The sequence below is a fragment of the Abramis brama genome (genome assembly GCF_963993115.1).
Source record: "Abramis brama genome assembly, chromosome: 16".
NCBI classification, from domain to species: domain Eukaryota; kingdom Metazoa; phylum Chordata; class Actinopteri; order Cypriniformes; family Leuciscidae; genus Abramis; species Abramis brama.
This window is the reverse complement of record NC_139978.1, coordinates 14,597,020-14,616,662: the sequence shown is the minus strand read 5'-3', so window position 1 is coordinate 14,616,662 and position 19,643 is coordinate 14,597,020. Positions and strand designations below refer to the sequence as shown.

The following is a 19,643-nucleotide window of genomic DNA, read 5'->3' as shown; positions in this document are numbered from 1 at the left end:
GCATCCATGCCTGCAGGTGTGTATGGGCAAATCACGCACACATTTACACCTCCAGCAGAGTACCAGGCAGTTAAGTGGAAAGCGTATCTCCCTCAGCATGTTTGCATTTAATTCTACAGCTTCTGTCAGTCCCCAATCTGCCGCCGCTTTTAACACTTTTAATTCTCCAGCTTACTCCCTCATTACATTTACATTTCTTTGACTAAGCATTGGTAATTTATACATGTCCCTCTGAGCGCTCGGTCTCCCCTTCATCATCGTGCACTTTTAAATGCTTTTTTCTCCATTTGAAATTGCCAGTTTGCATCATTCTATCATCATATCATTTTCACCCACATTACTGGTGTCTGTTTCTCTCTATGGGTGTCTCCTAATTAAGAGCTCACAGTTTGGCCTTGTTAAGACTGTGCACTGGATTCCCTTTAGGCTGCGCGGTCCACAGAGACAAATCTACGGCAGCACATGTTCATTTAGAAGGGGAAACCCTAGTGAGAACGAGCAACAGATGGGGATTTGCAAACTTGAGAATGAACACTATAGTACTCAGGACAGAATGAAATGACTTGATTCCTATTGAAACAGGAAGTTGGGGTAGGACCTACATTTTTGAGTCATCAATATTTTTGTTCTGTTTTCTTAGAACATTTAAGAGCACATTATACCAGCACAGTTCAATACGGTTAGACAAACGAGCTGAGAATTTCGGGCAGAGAACATTTTTTTTAGCCGTGCCGAACCAAGCTCAAGTGGAAATATATCTGGCCGACAGTGAAAAAGGGGCTTAACATGTGACCTTTGACTGATAAAAGAACACTGAACTAACCCTTTTTATAACATAGCATATATACACTACCGTTCAAAAGTTTAGGTTTCTGAGAAACGCTGCTGAAAGTGGATCGGCCCGAGCACCACAACACACTTGTAGCCAATCAGTAGTACACTCATGATGGGAGATCAGAGAGAGTGAGCAAGAGGGAAATTTGAAGAAAGATTGTAGAAAAGAGAGATGGTTGAGAGACATTACAAAAGAGAAAAGGTCAGAGGAATATCACTGGAAAAAGAAGGGTTATGATCAGGCAAGAGCTTTAGGACCCCCGTTGAGTAACATTGGTTTTGCCATGCTTTACAGAACAAAGATATGTTGTTGTTGAAATGTAACAGGACAGTTTTGAGTGTCATTGTTTGTCTGGAGCTGGTGTGACTAACAATGAACTCTTGCTTGGATATACTCTTGTGAACTGTGTGTTCAATTTTTGTTTGTCCTTGTCGCTCGTCTGTCATCTTCGCTTCACTTTTTGCAAAGCCTTATTTTGCTTTGCTTCATCTATGATAAAGAGACATCCACTCTTGCATTGTGTGTTTGTGCATTTTGGGGGCGGAGCAATGAAGTGAGGGGTGTGTTATAGGCTGATTTCAAATATCAACAATGTTTCTCAGAAATAGCTTACTGTACCTTTAAATTGATAAAGTAGTAATATAAATTAATATAAAAGTGACAGTAAAGACATGTTACAAAAGATTTCTATTTCAAAAATGCTGTTTTGAACTCTATTCGTCAAAGAATCCTAAAAAGACACTATTACGATTTCCACACTTCATAAAAAATAAATTGGGCTTTGCTATCACAAGAAAATAAATTAATATATATTAAAATAGTTCAAATCAGTTAGGGTTAGGGTTTAATTGTAATTCAATTTCACAATATTACTGTATTTTCGATCAAATAAATGCAGCCTTATATATAACAGGCATATGCAACCACCTATAGCAACCTAATAAGGCAGCAATTTTTTCACAAGCAAACAGCAATAATATATTCTTCAAAAACAAGTTTAGTTACATATAGTTACAAGTTTGTTTTTGTTGTAACATAAACTTTGTCCTACTGTATTTCACTTCAACACTTTTCTTCCTCCTGAATCAGACTGAAAGAGGAACACTTCTCCTTTGATTGATAATTCAGTGGCGAGCAAAAAGCTTGAAGATGCTGGAATGTGTTTATTCACTGATCACAGAGGAAGTTGTAGCCTACAGATTCTGACCATCTGACTTGTTAAGACAAGGTCAGTCATCCAATATAAAGTACTTTTATAAAGATAACACGTTAGATTGTTTTGTCAGTGTTATATTTTTAAAAGTTAGCAGAAAGTGGCACAACCACCATGAAAGTCCTCTGGAAAATTATATTTAAAGAGCAAGAGGTGCTTTACAACCTTCTCCTCAATATGACCCTGCAGTCACATTCTCAAGCAATGTGTTATTTAACACAGCCAATTACGTCTTTTTCACTTCCCCATTGTCGTTTTGCACTTCCTCTGTCCTTCCCATGTGACTCTCAATCTAATTCTGGAAAACTCCATTTTAAACAGTGGTGAAATTGCACGTACACACACAAGTTGGTCAGCCGGTTACATTTGTGTCTATGCATTTTCATGGTCATAGAGCAACATGTGACGACATTGTCATTGCTGATCAGAACGCCCGACTGTCGTGATTTTGGATCAGTCACAGTGAATCTATTTTGAGGGGATTTAATTCAAGGCAAAGGTTCTGACACACTTTCCTAGCAGAGCGTATACATGTACACCCACACGCACACACACACAAAAACAAATACACAGCAACTTTAGATGAGAAAGTGGCTGCTGGGTGCTAATCTGCGATTAGTGAGGGTCATGGTTTTTGAAGTTAATACCCTGGTTTTCAAAGGATTTCTCTAGCTCATGCGTGCCAGAGTCTCCAGAGAGTATCCTAAACAGCCTCTACTCTACAGCTAGACAAACATCCCAAGCACCTGGCATCACCACAGGCATCTAAAATTAAAACTGAAGAATAAAAGCCAATCAAAGACACCGTATTCTACACGGTTGCATTTAATGTTTCTCCCTGAAGACCATTTGTACTTTAATGTTACTCAAAGTTTCTTGCACCCAAGCATTAAAAATTAAACTCTCTTGCTAACACTGGTCCGTTCACACCAAGAATATTAACTATAAATGTAACTATATGCACTGCTGTTTTGTCATCTGCCTCTTTAAATGCTCGAGCTCTTTAAAGTCTGGTGGATTCTGATTGGCTTTATTGTTCATCACCTGGAAAAAAATCATTCTGAAAGTGATGATATTGATTCTCTGTGCCATTATCATTATAATAGTGGTGTGCACTCTGTGATACTCATTTATATTTAAAACGATTTTTAGAACTATATCTTAACTTCTTGTTTTATTACAAGCTCTGTTGCATTCTCTTTTAGCCAGCAGACTCTCCTCTGAATTTTTTTTTTTTTTTTTTTAATGGGTAATTGAAGTTCGAGACTTAGCTGCTCCATGTCAACCTTTCTTGCTTTCACCATACACGTCAAAGCAGCCAGAGCAACTTTTTTCTATTTACTAATATGACGAGACACGCACATGCTACTGACGTATTTCCAGCGAAAACCATCCAGTCAGGTCTAAAATACAAGACACGTACAGTGCAATGCATAAGTGAATACACCCATGCTAAAGTTGACTAAAAAGAGGAATAAAAAATCATATTTTGGAAATTGAACTTAATGCCTTAATTTAAAAAATTAGGAAAAATCCAACCTTTAAGGACACCAATTTTCTTTGTGAATGAATAATGTATCGTAAATAAATAAATGTTCTTCCTTAAAATACATGGTGCATAAGTGAGTACACCCCTATGTTAAATTCCCATAGAGGCAGGCAGATTTTTATTTTTAAGTATTTTTTTAAAAAAAAATTTAGGATACTATGCATCCTGATAAAGTTCCCTTGGCCTTTGGAATTAAAATAGCCCCACATCATCACATAGCATTCACCATACCTAGAGATTGGCATGGTTTTATTTCAGTTAGCCTAAAAGCTAGTTTGATTTGCATTGAGAGATGATCTTATGGAAAGTACCCCATGCCAATCTCTAGGTATGGTGAAGGCTATGTGATGATGTGGGGCTATTTTAATTCCAAAGGCCAAGGGAACTTTATCAGGATGCATAGTATCCTAAATTTTTTTTAAAAAAAATACTTAAAAATAAAAATCTGCCTGCCTCTATGGGAATTTAACATAGGGGTGTACTCACTTATGCACCATGTATTTTAAGGAAGAACATTTATTTATTTACGATACATTATTCATTCACAAAGAAAATTGGTGTCCTTAAAGGTTGGATTTTTCCTAATTTTTTAAATTAAGGCATTAAGTTCAATTTCCAAAATATGATTTTTTATTCCTCTTTTTAGTCAACTTTAGCATGGGTGTATTCACTTATGCATTGCACTGTATAAGACAAAAACACATTGTGAAGGAAAAATTGATGATTGACACGTTTAAAATTTGTTAATTTGTAAAAACAACTTTAATATTTTGAAATGTAAATTATTCCTGTGGTGGCAAAGCTAAATATTTAAAATGAAAATCTTTTGCAACATTATAAAAGTCTTTAGTCATTTTAGATCAATTTCATGTTTCCTTGCTAAAAAACAAAACAAATCTTACTGACCCAAGCGTTTGAACGTTATATATATTTTAAAATGATAAATATATACCTTTGTTTCGTTCATGAGTCTGCCTGTATACTATATCAATATTTCAAAGAGCAATGGAAATCCAGTTTACAAAGACATATTTCATTTATAGAAACATGTATCATTCATGGAAAAATCTGTGGCATTGAAAATGTTGCTTCCTAACAGCACAGCCGATGAGAAATATGGGAAAACTAATGAGCAAAGTGACCAGAGCACAGGCAAAAAAAGGAGGCCAACTGCTTTAATAATTGAACCATTCATTAACAAAGCAATTATATTTTTCTTTCAGGCCAATTTGGAAGTGATCTGACATTATTGGCACTGAAATAGCTTTTCTCTTACCGGGTGGGAGTCTGTGGAGTTGGGATCGGCTCCAGGAATTGTCAGATGGAGACTCTGGAGATAATATGTGGTCTGCATCTGCAAGAGAAGACAGAAGCACACATAAACATGTTGGCTGCACTTACATCTCATTCAGCGCTACAGAACAGCCTACAGTACTTTTATCCATTTACTGTAGCACTTGAGGAGACACGGTTTCTGAATATTGCTATTGATTTAAACTTGAAATAGGGTAGAGGAAGAAAATAGCAAGTGGCAATATTTCAGCCCTTAAAAGCATTTTGGTGCTTCATTTGAACATTCTGCAATATCTGTTCATGCAGAAAGCCATTAAGCAATTTTTTCTAAAAGTTAGAGACGTTGTCCTTTATTCAAACCTTAATTTAAGGCCCCGAGGACTAACAACGCCGGGTAACCTTTCTAACAGTTGGCAAGCATCTCAGCAGACAAAACATATGGGATGACAGGGCCTCAAAAGATGACCTTTAGCCATAATTGGAGGAAGAAAATCTTGTTTTCACGTGAGACAGTCAACGACACAATGATTCTTATCCTGACAGACCCACCGCAATTTAAAATTATAACAATAGCTGCATTCACAGCAGAAAATTATCCAATGCATCCAAAGAATGGTCAATTTTACACTGTAAATACATAGCGCAAGATTTTTTTTTTTAATGTCACCACCACCTGATCTTTCGAGATTACTATTTGGAAAAGGATTAGGGTGACCAGACGTCCTGATAAAATTGGGACAGTGTCAATTTAATGAGCCATGTCCCACATGAGTTACAGTTGGGATGCCACTTGTCCTGATAATTAGTCTTAGCTATAGTTTAATTGATTAATTCGTAAGAAACCAGCAACATCATGTGTAACCATCAGTAACCAGAGTGAATGGCCTATGTAGTTCTTTGACCCATTAATACAAATGCTCCATTTCAACAAGTAATTTTATTCCTTAAAACTCATCTCTGATCACCAAAATTACATATTTAAACGTTTTTGTCCTTGAAAAAAAAAAAGTCTTCATGCCTTAAAATAGCTTGAATGTAACTCTACACCCTTGCCTTATTTAGTATACGCGGTTCTATGAATATGCAAAATAGCCCCGCCTCCACTCACTCACACCAGCTCAGAGATCCACTCATTGACGATCACACGTTGACGTGATTGGTTAAAAGGTAGTTTGTCACGTCAGAAACACCAGCGAATTCAAACTCAGCAGAAATGGAGAAAATACTCAGCAATGGTGTTGACTTACGATTTGCACATGATTTGTCTTAAAGCATATTAAAAACACCACATAGACACATAAACAACATTAAAATCCTGATTTTCACCACAGGGGGACTTTAAAATACCTACATTTGTGTTTCAAAGACGACATGAGGGTGAGTAAATGGTGACTTTTTTTTTTTTATTCATTTTTGGGTGATCTAACCTTTTAATGTCCATAAGATCAGACCTTTACAAGCATCTTCCGATAATCCAAATGTGCTCTGTGGCTGGAAATATCACTAAGGTGGTTGTAAAATGCAGAAATGAAAGAGACAGACCTTGAAAATATTTAAACATGGCAATGTTGACAAACTGATTTTAAACATCATCAAAAACACTTTACGAGTGGTTTGACACATAACCTCTGTTTTGTTTTTTTCTGTGGTAAGGTGTCATTAATTCAGTAGTTACATGCCCCACACCAGCTGCTGGAGGGACGCTGCTTTAGTAGAGATGTCCCAGTCTTTATTGCTTGTCCTTTCTGCATTACCTTGAGCAAGACACATATAAAGTTCTTCAAGGAAGCACCTGTCTGCTCAAGGGCTTTATGCCCACACATCCCATAAAGGCTCCAAATGGCACAAACCCTTAATATATGTCAGAGACAAAATCTCTGCTTATGAACATCAATCAACTGTATTTGACACGCCAACGACACCGTTCATCTCCACTATGCATCTCTTTTTCCCTGAGACACCTTGAGACTTCAAGCAAATAAAATACCTGTGCAATTCCCTATTCATCCTACAGTAAATTAAGGTTAAATAAACATAGCCTGTATATTTCCCTCTTTTTTAAGGATCTATAACTGACAGACTGGGTTGAGAAACCCACTCATAAAAACTTTACCTGGAAATAGACCATCCAGTACGGAATGAGGGCCAGGAAAACAGGAAGTATTTTGACCAGCGCTTTCACTTCCTCCACCTTCTCCTCTGAAAATCGCCCACCGTATGTCACCTTAGCGCCATCCAGTAGAGTCGGCTTGGGCCTGGTGGAAGAAAATGGTTTGTAACAAAGAAAAAAGCAATGATTTACTAACTTAAAAATAATGTCAGGGTTTTTTGAGAAGCGACTGATCTTTGATTTAGAGAGAGGGCACGGCACTTGACAGCAACTTATGCCACAGAGACACGATGAATAGCATCGCCACGTACGAGACAGACAGGAGAGGTGGATCAAAGAGGAAGATGACGGATAACATTACAGACTAACAGAGTCATCTAAACTGGAGTAGAGGTTCCCATGAAAAAACAGCATACATTTACAATCTAACACACTTAAAACATTTTAAACAGTATGGACTGTGTAAAGACTAATAGGCACATTCATTTTTAAATGTAAGAATAAATATTTACAATTTCTGAATATCCAAATCCATCTTAATTCAACAAGAAATGGTGTATGCTACCCATTTAATAATTTCTGAAATCCTTGAAAATTGAACCTGAATAAAAGTTAGGGCAGGACTATCATTTATTAGGAATTGTTTTGATTAGTCTGTTGGTGCCTTCAAGTGATTCTGGAATGATACAAATTTACAAAATGAGTGCATTTCTTTGAGCACTAACTGTGTATGAAAATTTACATTGGTCAAGTCAAGTCATCTTCATTTATATAGCGCTTTAAACAATTGATTGTTTCAAAGCAGCTTTACAGTGATAAAAGGAAATTAAAGTAACAGAGATTATTTTGGCTTTACAGCAGCTCTAGAATAAAGTTATTGTCCAGCTTAAGTTAGTTTTGATTGATTCATTTCCATTGCAAAGTGCATTAGTTATTAGTCTAACTAATAAGGGGCCGCTTACACAACACCGTTCTAACAGAAAACCCTTAACGCGCTCCGGCCCGCCCATTTGCACAACAACAGAGCCCGGTGGCTCGAGAACGCAAAATTTGGAATAGATTCCAAGGTGCAAGCGTTGAAAATTTTTGGAAAACGTTATCATCTCCATGTAAGCCCCCAAAACACGAATCCGTGAAAATATAGGTATAGGTCTATAGGTAAGCGCGTTTGAATATACATAGAATTTTTTGTCGCTTCCGCGTATCCATGTGAACTGGAATCATTTTGACAATAATTTATCTGTACAGAGGTAAAGGTCAATGTTCACTGCACACTTTGCTTATTTATTTGGAGCGACAGGTTTAAATACATAGATTAAGCATCTATTCTCTAACTCTTTAGTTTGTATTAAGAAAGTTGATTTCATGTGAACTGTCCTATTCACAAAAGTAAGCCTAGCCCTCACCTGAGCAGACTGGGTTCCTTTGGCCCGCGTCCACAGAAGGCCGAGCCCAGGATCCGAAACATGTCGCTGAAGGCACTGCCGTCTGCAGGCTTGGTTATGAAAACCGCTCTGCCCAGAACAAAGACGACGAGGGACACCCCGAGGCACACGGCAGGGATGATGTAGCCAATAGAGAAGCTGATGTTCTGCTGAATATAGGCTACTCCACCCAGAGAGAAGATCGCTCCCAGATTAATGCACCAGTAGAACCAGTTAAAGAACCGCCGTGTTGCCTCCGGACCTCGATCCTTCACCTGTAACATCAAAAATGCACGTTCAATTCACTTTCATTTAACTGTTTTATTAATTTTAAGCTCAAAGGAAAAAGTGAGAAACTGACAATTAAATCACTTTTAAATCCATAATAACTAATTATATATCCAGTTCAGTGTCAAACAAAGGCAACAATAACATTAACATAATGTCCAGCTGGAAAAACATTTCTTTTTTTTGACTTGCTTGTGGATACTAAAGTTGCACCGTCAATAACCGTATCAACAATCAGTTTGAATTCTTCATTTAATTCAATACTTTTTTGTAGTTTACTAAATGCATTTATAAACGTGGGTGAATTTTCAGCACATGTGCATGCAACGCTTTTCTGAGATTTTCAGAGATGTCTGCTCACAAAAAGCTCAAAATACATGCAGTTGTAGCCATACAATCAGAGACGCATTCAATATAGTGTACGAATTTTCAATTCATTGCCCCACTTGCTCAACGTTTAAATGAGATCTATGACCAAATGACACCCAGATGGTACAACCTGCAGTTAATATCTTTATTGAATCTAAAAATCACATGACGATCATATGACGAGAGTCAACAAACATCATCAACACTGGCCTAATCCAAGTCATCCCCATTTAAAGACTTGTATCGCAAAATAAGCCTTGGGTTTTTTGATAACAACTTGGTTGACAAAAAAAGCTTTTCAAATAATCCAATACAAAAGGTTACTGAATAAAAAAATCTGTTACGCAGATAAACAAGCCAACGAAGACAGATGTCAGTTTTACTTCCCAAATTTTTTGTTTCATTTTGCATGTAATGTCTAGTTTGATAGGAGCAGTCTTACTCACTATCATATAGTTTCTAATGAATAATTTAGTCACTTAGCAGAAGATTTCCTTATAGTTCACTTATGTCAGGGACATCCCCCTTCCCACCACAAGGCATCACAAGCCTTAGTAGCATGCAAACAAGGATTCTTTTATTGTACAAATGTTTTTGCACTGTTTTCGCATTGTAAGAAATGTTTGTACTTGGTGTGAAACGATCTACACATATCACTAAAAATCTTCAGCTCTTCCTCATCACTATAATAAATTAAGCTTTCATATACAAATTTAGTTTTAAACGAATCTGAGAAACAGACCTTGGTAGTAACCATAGAAGCCACTTCAACAAAAGGCATAATTTCGATCTTGTGGGCTGCAAAATGGCTTGTGTCACAAGGCAAAATCTGACTCAAAGTACCTCAGAAATGTGTGGTTTTTGCCTTGTCATTTTTAATAAGTGAAGCGAAAGTGCCCAAAGGTATGTCCAAATTTAAGGAAGTCTTACAAAATGTAGCCAAAAAATACATTGACAGTGAAAAACAGAAACATTGTAAACAGCAACCGAGATTATGAAGCAACCGATTATGTTGAAATCTGAAATTTCCCACTTTGCTACTTTTTGGAAATTTTGAATTTGTTTTAGGCAAAATCCAGAGTCTAATAAATGTAATAGGCCTATATTAAATTTAGAAGGTTATCGAGAGTTCACGTCACAAAATGTATATCAGAAACCTTTTCTTTTTTTAAAGAAAAAACTCACATTATTGTTATTGTCACTTTAAAGCCTCTTTTATGACTGTCAGATGAGTAGTGTCAATTAGGGCTGTGACGGTGGCAGTTTTTTACCACCGCGGTGGTAATGGACCCAAATACCGGCGGTGTTGCGGTGTTTGGGGGGTTGTTTTGAAATAAATAAATAAAAACAAAGAAACAACACAATAAAGCCTCTAAAGCATTGCAATAAATATCAGTAAATACTGGTAACTTACATAATATAATAAATCTATTCTATTTAAGAAAAATCTTAATCTATTTAAGAAAAAAAAAACTTTTGTTTAATATTTCCACACAAAGACGCGTGATACAGCCTACCGCTCTGCGCTTTGAGAGGGATGTGGGACACGAGCAGGAAAGAGACCATCAATCTCTTTTCTGATATCTTCATGTTTTCTACTTGTAAAAGGTATGAAGAGCGAATTTTATCTTCCACATGGGCAAGACATTTAAGCTATGTTTGCGCGCTGCCAGAGAAAGCCAAACTAAAATCACCCGCGCGTGTGAAACGCGCTTTACAAATGAACTTGACGCGCCTATACCATTATGTCTAATAACAAGCACAAACTGTGTTAAAAAGAATTTGACGTACATGTAAAAAATGTAGGCTATATCTGTCCTACAGCGTTTTTTCTACTTTACCACAGTAAAGAATACGAAAATAATCGACCTAAAAGCGAACAAAGGAAGAAACGTTTATAATCCCCGAAATGGGTGAGACGCGAGTGAAGGTATGGGAAAAGAAAAAAGAGATTCCATGCAGGGATGAGTCACGATTTTTGAATATTCGACTATGTTCTAATGTCTGTTGTGCGATCATTCTCTAAAATAAAATCTCCATGTTCTGGTGCTGATGCGGTTGACGCGTTCATGTGGGTGACGCTGCCAATAACGCACACAACAGCTGTCACAAACCGGCAAAAGTAATGATTATGAACGTGTCAAATATAGCAAGGAGACATTTGAATTGTTTATTAATAAAGTGGGTTTTTTTGTGTCAGTGTTGGGCTGCAAAGATGAAGTTGACGATGCTCACTCGTCATCTTCGCAGTGAACGCGCCTATAGAGAGAATTGCACACTATACGGAATACATAAACATATGCTAGTCGGTTTATTTTCGTTTTTAATTGTCTTGTTTAAAAGTAGACAATTCAACTTTCTATATGGAATAACTAATGGAATATTTTTAAATTCGCTGATTATCGGGTGAAGATCGCAAACCAGAATTCAAAGCCGACAAAGTTTAAATTTATGGACTCACGCACAACTCTCTCATTCGTCATGAATTCAAACTTTTCCATGGCTGCGCCTGCAATATAACATTTAATTGCTAACCTATTATTTATTTTGTAAACAAAGCTTTGTGTGTCATAATATTAATGTAAAACAGCATTCACATACAAACTTTTTTTTTTTGCAAACCACCGCTGGTACTCCTCAGCCACCGCGGTGGCGCGGTTGTCAAGTTTACCGGCACAGCCCTAGTGTCAATGGGTTAAAAATACAGTTTAAAGTCCCAGTAATAACTGACCCATATTTTGTTCAAGCTGCACTTAGAGAATTCTTGCACTTTTAGACATGACAATAGTTAGTAAAATTAAACTTGAAAAATAAACCCCAAATTAAAAAAAAATCTGTCATTTATTCACCCTTATTTTCATTCGAAACCTGTATCTACTGTGGAACACAAGAATGTGAATTTTATGTTGAAAGTGAATGAACACTAGGAATGTGACTCCAAAAAGCTTAAATGTGTCAAATATTATTTACACCTTAAAGGAGTCAAATAATATAATGTGTCCATATGACTGCCTTAGCGACGTCCGAGTTGAGAACAAATCGTTCATTTGAGCTTTTCACAAATTCACTGATCCCATTCACAGTAATGGTTTGAATTAAATCAAATGGACCCATTCTCCATTTCAACTTTACAGCCTCCACTTGCAAAGGAGATTATACGATTATAAGTACATTTTCTTTGCACAAAGCTAGCATATGACCTCAGAAGACTTGGAATATGGTGTGCGAGTTATATGGATGATTTTTATCATATTTTTGCATTCCTTTTGAAGTTTCAAATGATCAATCTCCAACGTAACTGGACAAGAGCAACCATCACATTATTCAAAACGTCTCCTTTAGTGCACCAAAAACAAAAAAATCAAGAAAAACTATTCAAAACAAACTCTCTACACTAGTAGTGAGTTTTTGTATCTACAGACAGAACCAGTCATGGTTAACCTGAAGCATCTGAAAGAATGTTATTGAACAAACACCAGCAACCATGTCAAAGGTCTTAATATCATTCAGAGTTTCATAAAAGCCAGACTCAGCAGAAAATATTGCTCTGAGAATCAATCCGAGGTTGCGCCCCTGAGATTTGAACCTACTCAAAGTTTAGACAACTCTCCAGTTGTAGTGAAGTCTGTTCATCAAGTCTGTGTTTTCAATCTTTTAGATGCCACAGACCCCCAAAATATGATCATTCTGTGCCTAAATTTTAAGCTATTTGTATGTATAAAGACCAAATTTATACTGTGAAAAATGTATATTATAAATACATGTAAAATATTACTATGAAAATATTTTATATTGTTACATTACTTTTTTCTAATCACCAATTGTGCTGTACTGTACAACTGTTAGGTGCATTATTTATTTATAAATCATTAGAAATCAATTTAGTAACTTTAATATAATTTTATTTTTATGCAAATTATTTATTTAGTTAGAAACTATATTATTTATTATTATTTTAGCACGGTTTTTCTCTAAACTTTTCCAAAAAGCCACTGGAACCCCCTGGGCGTTCCCAGAACTCATTCTGAAAACACTTGCATTACCTGATCTGCCCCGAATGGAGTGATGTTTGACTTCACAGCTCCCACCCCAATGGCCACCAGCACCAGACCACTGAAGATCGCAGGCCTGCAGTACGACATCCGATTGACGCAGGTCACATTGGCAGGCACGGTCCCATTTTCAGGAAAACATTCTGCAGGCTGCACTGGGAACGCCATCTCTTCTCCACACAGATGATTCCTGGTGTTGTCACTGGCCACAAAGGGGAAAAGCAGCATCCCTAACAGATACAGGACTAAACTTAAGGCTATGGTTAAGAACTTGCCAAGGAACGCATCAGCCAGCCAGCCACCAAAGGGCGATATCAAATAAGTGACTCCCATGAAGATCAAGGGGGCCTGGCTGGCCAAAGTGCCCTCCCAATAGAAGGGGCTGCTGTTTAGGAAGAGCACCAGGTTTGAGGTGATGCCATAGAAAGCCATTCTCTCTAAAGACTCTGCCAGAAGTATGGCAGCACATGCCAGTCTCCTGCCATTGAACACTGACTCTGATCTGGCTGAAGCCACAGAGTTGTCCAAAAGAGGAGTGCTCTCGTTTACATCTCTGCCAGCCATGGCCTGATATGACTGTTTCTCAAGAGGTGGTCAGCTGACCAAAATCCAAACCTAAAGGACACAAACAACAACAAAAGGATAACCATTATTTTAACAGCACGTGATACCAAAAAACATGACACATGACGCAATAATGGAGATTCGGGAAATAAATCACAACAGGGTCCTTATAAAATACTAGCTCATTCTTGCACTTACTGACTTAATTGAATATTTCAACCCAACATAAAACAACAATAAAAATCCGCTGACATGCTGTCAACAACTTCTATATTTTACTCAGTAAACAGGCTAACAACATATTTCCGTAAACATACCGTTCTTGTACACTCAGCACTTCTCCACATCTAGCTGTTCAGCCCGCGACGTGTTTACCAATGTCCTCGAAATACATTTTAATAAAAATATTATGTTAAAATTCCAAAAAGTCTGTCGATATGAAGTTTAGCTATCGGCTCTGAGAGTAAACAGCCAGTCACAATACTACCGCGTGACACCCGGTTAACTCATAAACGTCAAAGTGACGCGCCCACAGTGCAAATATCAGATCTTCATATCATCTGGATGTGTTTATCGTGTGTCCTGTGAGGAGTATCAGGTTGATCGTTTTGTATACAACGCATAGAGGCAAGCGTTAATCAACTAGCAGGACAACCAACGATCATTGCTGATTGGATAAAGGGGAAAGAAAGGGTTTTTTCTATTGGCTAGTATTGCAGCCAATCAATTCTGCACATAATCTTCCTGGCTGGTGCTTTGCCTGTCATGCACAATTTACGTTTCGTTTATGGTTATTCACAGCCTTGTGTGTGTTTTTGTTGAAATAGTTTGTGCATACACCACTGAGAAAAAAAAAATCATATTGACCCCATTAGTATGATTTTTTCTTAAAAACTCTTTGCTTATTATTTTGGAATGTTTTATAACTTATACATAATTTTATACATATTTGTACACTATATACATAATTGTATTTACTCCTAAGTCATGGCAATGTGAACATTTAAATTAGATTAATTATTTATTTATTAACTATTTATTGGAAGTGTTTTGTTTATTGATTTCAACACCCTTTTGTGATTTGTGGGTTATAGTGTTATAGAATTAATTTGTGCATACACCTCTTAGAAAAAAAAACTAATAATGTTGTATATAATTGTTGGGCATCAATATTTATTATGAATTTACACCCTCCAATTATTATTACAGTAGTTTCTTACATTGTCTGTTACTGTCATACTTCTAAAAAATAATAGCCTAATATGCATCTGAAATGTAGCTCTGTAGTTTCTTAGTAAATGTTTCCTTTATTAGTCATTAAGGTTATGATTTCCTTGCTCATTGTGTATTATTCTCATGAATAGTGAACTGCTGAACTCATAAATTAACTTGATCAAAAGTAAAAAAGTGTTTGAGTGCCAAATGTAGACTGACAGATCACACGGACACCATCCCTCAGAACAGACTGCTCGGCTTCATGTAGCTGACAGACTTTTAAGGATCAAGCGAGAGGTGAATAAAACTTTGCCAACTTTAGCCTTCTTTCCTCATTCAGACCCATTAAAATGTATGAAATTCATGAACTCAATTTCAAACGGTCTGTACTATAAGGAAGTGCCAGTGGCAATTTGCTGTGGCTTGATAACACTATATGAAAGTCAGCATGTCCCTCAATCACAGCTCTTCTCTCTCATGAGAATTGACTAAAAGACTATAAAACACACCAGTTATGTGTTTGTTGTTGATTCTCTCTTTTTAATTGAGATAATTTTAATATTAGAATGATAGAAGATTAGAATATTAGAATGATAGAAGAAAATATTAGAATGATTTCTGAAGATCATGTGTGCAACGTTCTAGGTCCGACTAAGATGATCAAGATGCAAAAAGGTTCAAAAACAAAAGTATTTATTAAATAAAAAACTCCAATCCACAGGAAAGAAGGCAAAGTAACAGAGTGTAACATACGACAATACCAGACAAAGAAACAGAAGGAAACGAGGAACTTAAATACACAATGATCGATAATTAACTCAAAGACTAATATGTGTGATCGTTAAATGAGTGTCCATGGCAACTAATGACTGGCGGGAACAAAAGAACACAGGAAACAAGTAACTGAAAGTGCAATATGAAAACAAAACCAAAACAAAGGCAAAACGTGACAGACCTCCCCCTTTCCGGAATTACTCCTGGTGCAGTAAATTATAAATGTTCATATAGAGTTCAGGAGAGTGGAGGAGCAGAGGATCTCCATGGTGGAGCAGAAGACCACCACAGCAGAGCAGACGAGACTGAAAATCCCCACGATAGAACTGATGGTGGGAGGAGCCAGGGCAGAGTTAGCGGTCCAACAGCTAACGGTGGAGCCCGGAGATCTGGAGACCCAGGCGTAGCAGAGGAGATGGTGAGACCAGGCGACACTGTAGGTTCAAGAGTCCAGGGCAGAACCGTGGTGACAAGCAGCTGAGGTGGAGCAAGGGCACCGGTAGACTGGGGCGGAGCCGGTGCGACCAAGCTGGTCGGAGCCACAGCTGATGTCCCAGAAGTCTGTGGCACAGGCAGAGTGATGTCTGACCAAGGTAGGGCCGGAAGGATGAGGGAGCCTGTTGGAGCTGTAAGGACGACAGTCCTTAGTGGAGCTGAGGGGGGTGAGGAGCCAAGGAGGAGCTGACTGGTCGATGGGCCAAGGTGGAGTTAAGGGCTTGGCATCCAGAGGTAAAGCCAGGGAATCCACTCGGCAAGGCAGCGCTGGTGACCGGAAGATCTGCAGCAGAAGGAGGCGAGGGACCAAAGGGAGCCAGCGGAGGCGGGACCAAAGGGACTGACTCATTTTGGCAGAGGAAGCGGGAGAGGGAGGCTGGGTGGGCACAACATCAACAGCGATGCAGCTCGGACTGCCTGGGATCAGCAGAGGCAGATCCTCCACTTGTTCGGAAGTTACAACCAGCTCAAACACATGGTCAGACTGGATGGCAGGCTTCCATTCCGGGATGTTGTGTCTGCAGTGGCCGTGAGCGATGTCATTAGCTGGAATGGCATACGTGCACTGCAGACACCTGAGGATGACTTCTCTCCAGGGTCCTCTGGTCAAGTTGGGTAGGCCAACTGGGCTGTAAAGGTTCGCTCCAATCCAATATAGTGATTTATAGTGATTTTATATAAGTTTCATTGTCAAAGGTAGTAGGCTATGTTGGGCTAACTGGTAGAAATGAAGTGAATAGTCAAATATTGAGAGCCCTTCACGTGCTAGTGAGATTGAAGATAGGCTATGTAGGCAGGGCCTGAAATTAACACCCGACCACACGCCAAATGCGGGTGAATTCTGCAATTGGCGGGTAACACTGTCAATCTACCTGCCACATTGGCAGGTAGCCAATGAGAATCGACCCTTCGCGGGGAGTTTGATTGACGGCGATCTGGCCAATCATAATCCGCCGAATCCGCCTTTTTTTGTCCGACAAAGCAGTCAGGAGAGTTCAACGTTGGATGATTTGAACTTGAAAAAACGGAGTGTACTGAGTAGGCCTACTGACATCTTTCCGCAGTTAAAACTACATTCCTTCTTATGTTCATTCATGTTTATTTGATGCTATAAATTAACTAGAAGGAAGAGATGATCGGTTCACGAGCAGCTTTAACTGAGGCACCACAGCGATCTGTCAAGACACATTACAGAGCCACAAAACGGTATTGTCTAAATTTCTTTAAAAATGACCAAATTTTAACGTTGAGACTTTGTTTAATATCAAACGTAACCTGGACTGTCTTGTCTGTCAGCGTGTTGTCAGTGTCTCTGCTGCGCGATGTGTTTTTCATTGCATGAGATCATGGTTTCATGGCGTGAGCGCGGTGTAGCTTGTCGGACATAGCAACAGTAACTAAAGGGGCCGGGTCTTTGCGTTTTTTTTTTTTTTTTTTTTTTTTTTGCAACTGTTGTTCTTTGACATTTAAACGAAGTCAGCCATTTCGTTGGATTTTAGCTAAAAATGTGGCGGCACATTACTGGAGTACAGAAAGTATCTGTGAAAGCAGCGTAGTTTGAGTGTTTCGGAACGTATATGTGATCGGAGAGAACGATGAGGCCCTTCTCTGACTACGTTTGAATAATATGTGAGTTAAGTATTAAACTGTTGGTGAGATGAGATGAGATAATGCAACGCTGACATAAGCTACATTACAATGACGTTGCACAGATGTTGGGAGTTGGGAACCGGTGAGAAAATGCCTACCCAGTAACTTTACCAGTAATAACAATATTAATTTAGTTCTGCTTAACGGTTCCTGAACGCTGTAACTAACAGCTGCCCAGCCATCAACACAGCCGCGTGTGATTTGTTTACATACGAGCTGCACTAGGTCTATATCTGTATTCTAAGAGTCATTATTACTTGTAAGGATCTCGTTAATAACTTGACAGCACTTAAATGTGTATTCTTACAAGTTAAAGAACAAATGTTTGTGCAATTCCTTTTTTTTTTTCACCTTTTATGAGGCCAAAAAAAAAAAAAAAACTGGCTGGCTGGTAAAAAGTCACTGTGGCGGGTGGTCAAAAAAGTTAACTTCAGGCCCTGTATGTAGGTATTCCAACAAATTCGATGCGTGACACATAATGAGAATACTAAACATTTACCAAACGTCAATGAATGAAAGACAATGAACTTAGGAAAACTAAGGGCCTAAATACACAGAGGAAGCTTAAATACGGAACAGGGAACTGGTGAGGGATAATCCCATGACTAATAATTAATAATTAACTAGAACACAGGCAAAAGCAGTGACAAAAATACAATAAACAGAACAAGACAATGAAACTAAACATGACGTAACTGTGACAATTACTGTTTTAACTGTATTTGTGATCACATAAATGCAGCCTTTTTGAGCATGAGACTTATTTTATATATATATATTAATATTATTACTTATTGATTTTCTCAATTATATCATCAGTTATGATGTTCCTAAATAATTTTTCAGTTTTATACTATTTCAGGGAGAGGAAGTTTGTACAGAAAAATTCACACAGATGGTGATTGTGGTCATTTAATAAATAACATATTACCATGGCACTTACTAACTTTTTTATTTTATTTTTTCATTTTATTTAGGGACATGCATTTATTTTAAGGCTATAATTTTATCGCTAACACTTACAAGGCTTGGTCCACAATCCAGATCGAATACACTCGAAATTATTAGTATACATATTAATATATTATTTTATATGATTTGGTGCCACATTTCATTTTTTTAACGTTGCGCCCACTTTAGTTCCGTGTTTCCGGAGGGTCTTCATTTGAAACGGACCCGTTCTAAAATAAACTCCACGCGTCGGGGTTAGGTAGGCTGGTCTCTGACGTGACAGCATGAGATTAACAGAGTCAGGTCAAGAGAGTAAACCATTGTCCGTCTGCTGGCGGGCGCTCTTGCTTTGTTTATTAGCGTCAGCATTTTATCCCCACACGCTGAAATGCGCTTGCTCTTCCTAGCCTGCTTAAGTCCTAAAACAGGGAACTGTACCACTGCCGAACGAATAAGGTACAGTAACATGTTTGGTTAGCGAAACCAGGAAGTATCACAATCCTCCATTGATCATCACCTCTCACAGCACAGCTTATTCGAGTAATATTAATCCTGTAAGGCGATCATTTTTCAATTGAAGCGATTTTTCAACCTGCAATGCGATACATCACAATGTCACGTATTGCCCTGCATAATGCGCACAACGTTATACCATTGTGAAGCTATAATCTGTTGGCGCTGTATAAGTACCATGTTTTTTGGGAATGTACTGTACAATGGTAATATCATGGTATTATTTAAAATACCAGGCAAATTTCATAACCATCACTGTACCCATGATACCGAGAACAGCTCAGAGCTACTTTATTACAGAGAATGAGATGCTGATAGATAGTGTGTGATATATAGTGAATAAGTGTG

The 19,643-nt window shown here is 38.0% G+C and overlaps 2 protein-coding genes across 3 annotated transcripts in view; one reads left to right on the top strand and one right to left on the bottom strand.

Annotated features, from left to right (window-relative positions):
- Nucleotides 1-14,219, bottom strand: part of slc15a4 (solute carrier family 15 member 4) — a 62,145-nt gene extending 47,926 nt beyond the window's left edge. Inside the window, exons 1-5 of the mRNA XM_084087266.1 lie at nt 14,015-14,219; nt 13,125-13,748; nt 8,407-8,699; nt 7,004-7,145; nt 4,874-4,951 (exon numbers count right to left, since the gene is read on the bottom strand). Of these exons, the coding sequence (XP_083943392.1) occupies nt 4,874-4,951; nt 7,004-7,145; nt 8,407-8,699; nt 13,125-13,697 (1,086 nt within the window). The 5' untranslated portion in view covers nt 13,698-13,748; nt 14,015-14,219. The remainder of the gene's footprint in view (nt 1-4,873; nt 4,952-7,003; nt 7,146-8,406; nt 8,700-13,124; nt 13,749-14,014) is intronic.
- A 4,812-nt stretch (nt 14,220-19,031) lies between these two features.
- The window catches only part of glt1d1 (glycosyltransferase 1 domain containing 1), a 42,510-nt gene continuing 41,898 nt past the window's right edge, over nt 19,032-19,643 (top strand). For both annotated transcript variants that reach the window (XM_084087149.1, XM_084087148.1), the window contains exon 1: nt 19,032-19,238. In XM_084087149.1, coding sequence (XP_083943275.1) covers nt 19,171-19,238 — 68 coding nt within the window. In that variant the 5' untranslated portion in view covers nt 19,032-19,170. The remainder of the gene's footprint in view (nt 19,239-19,643) is intronic.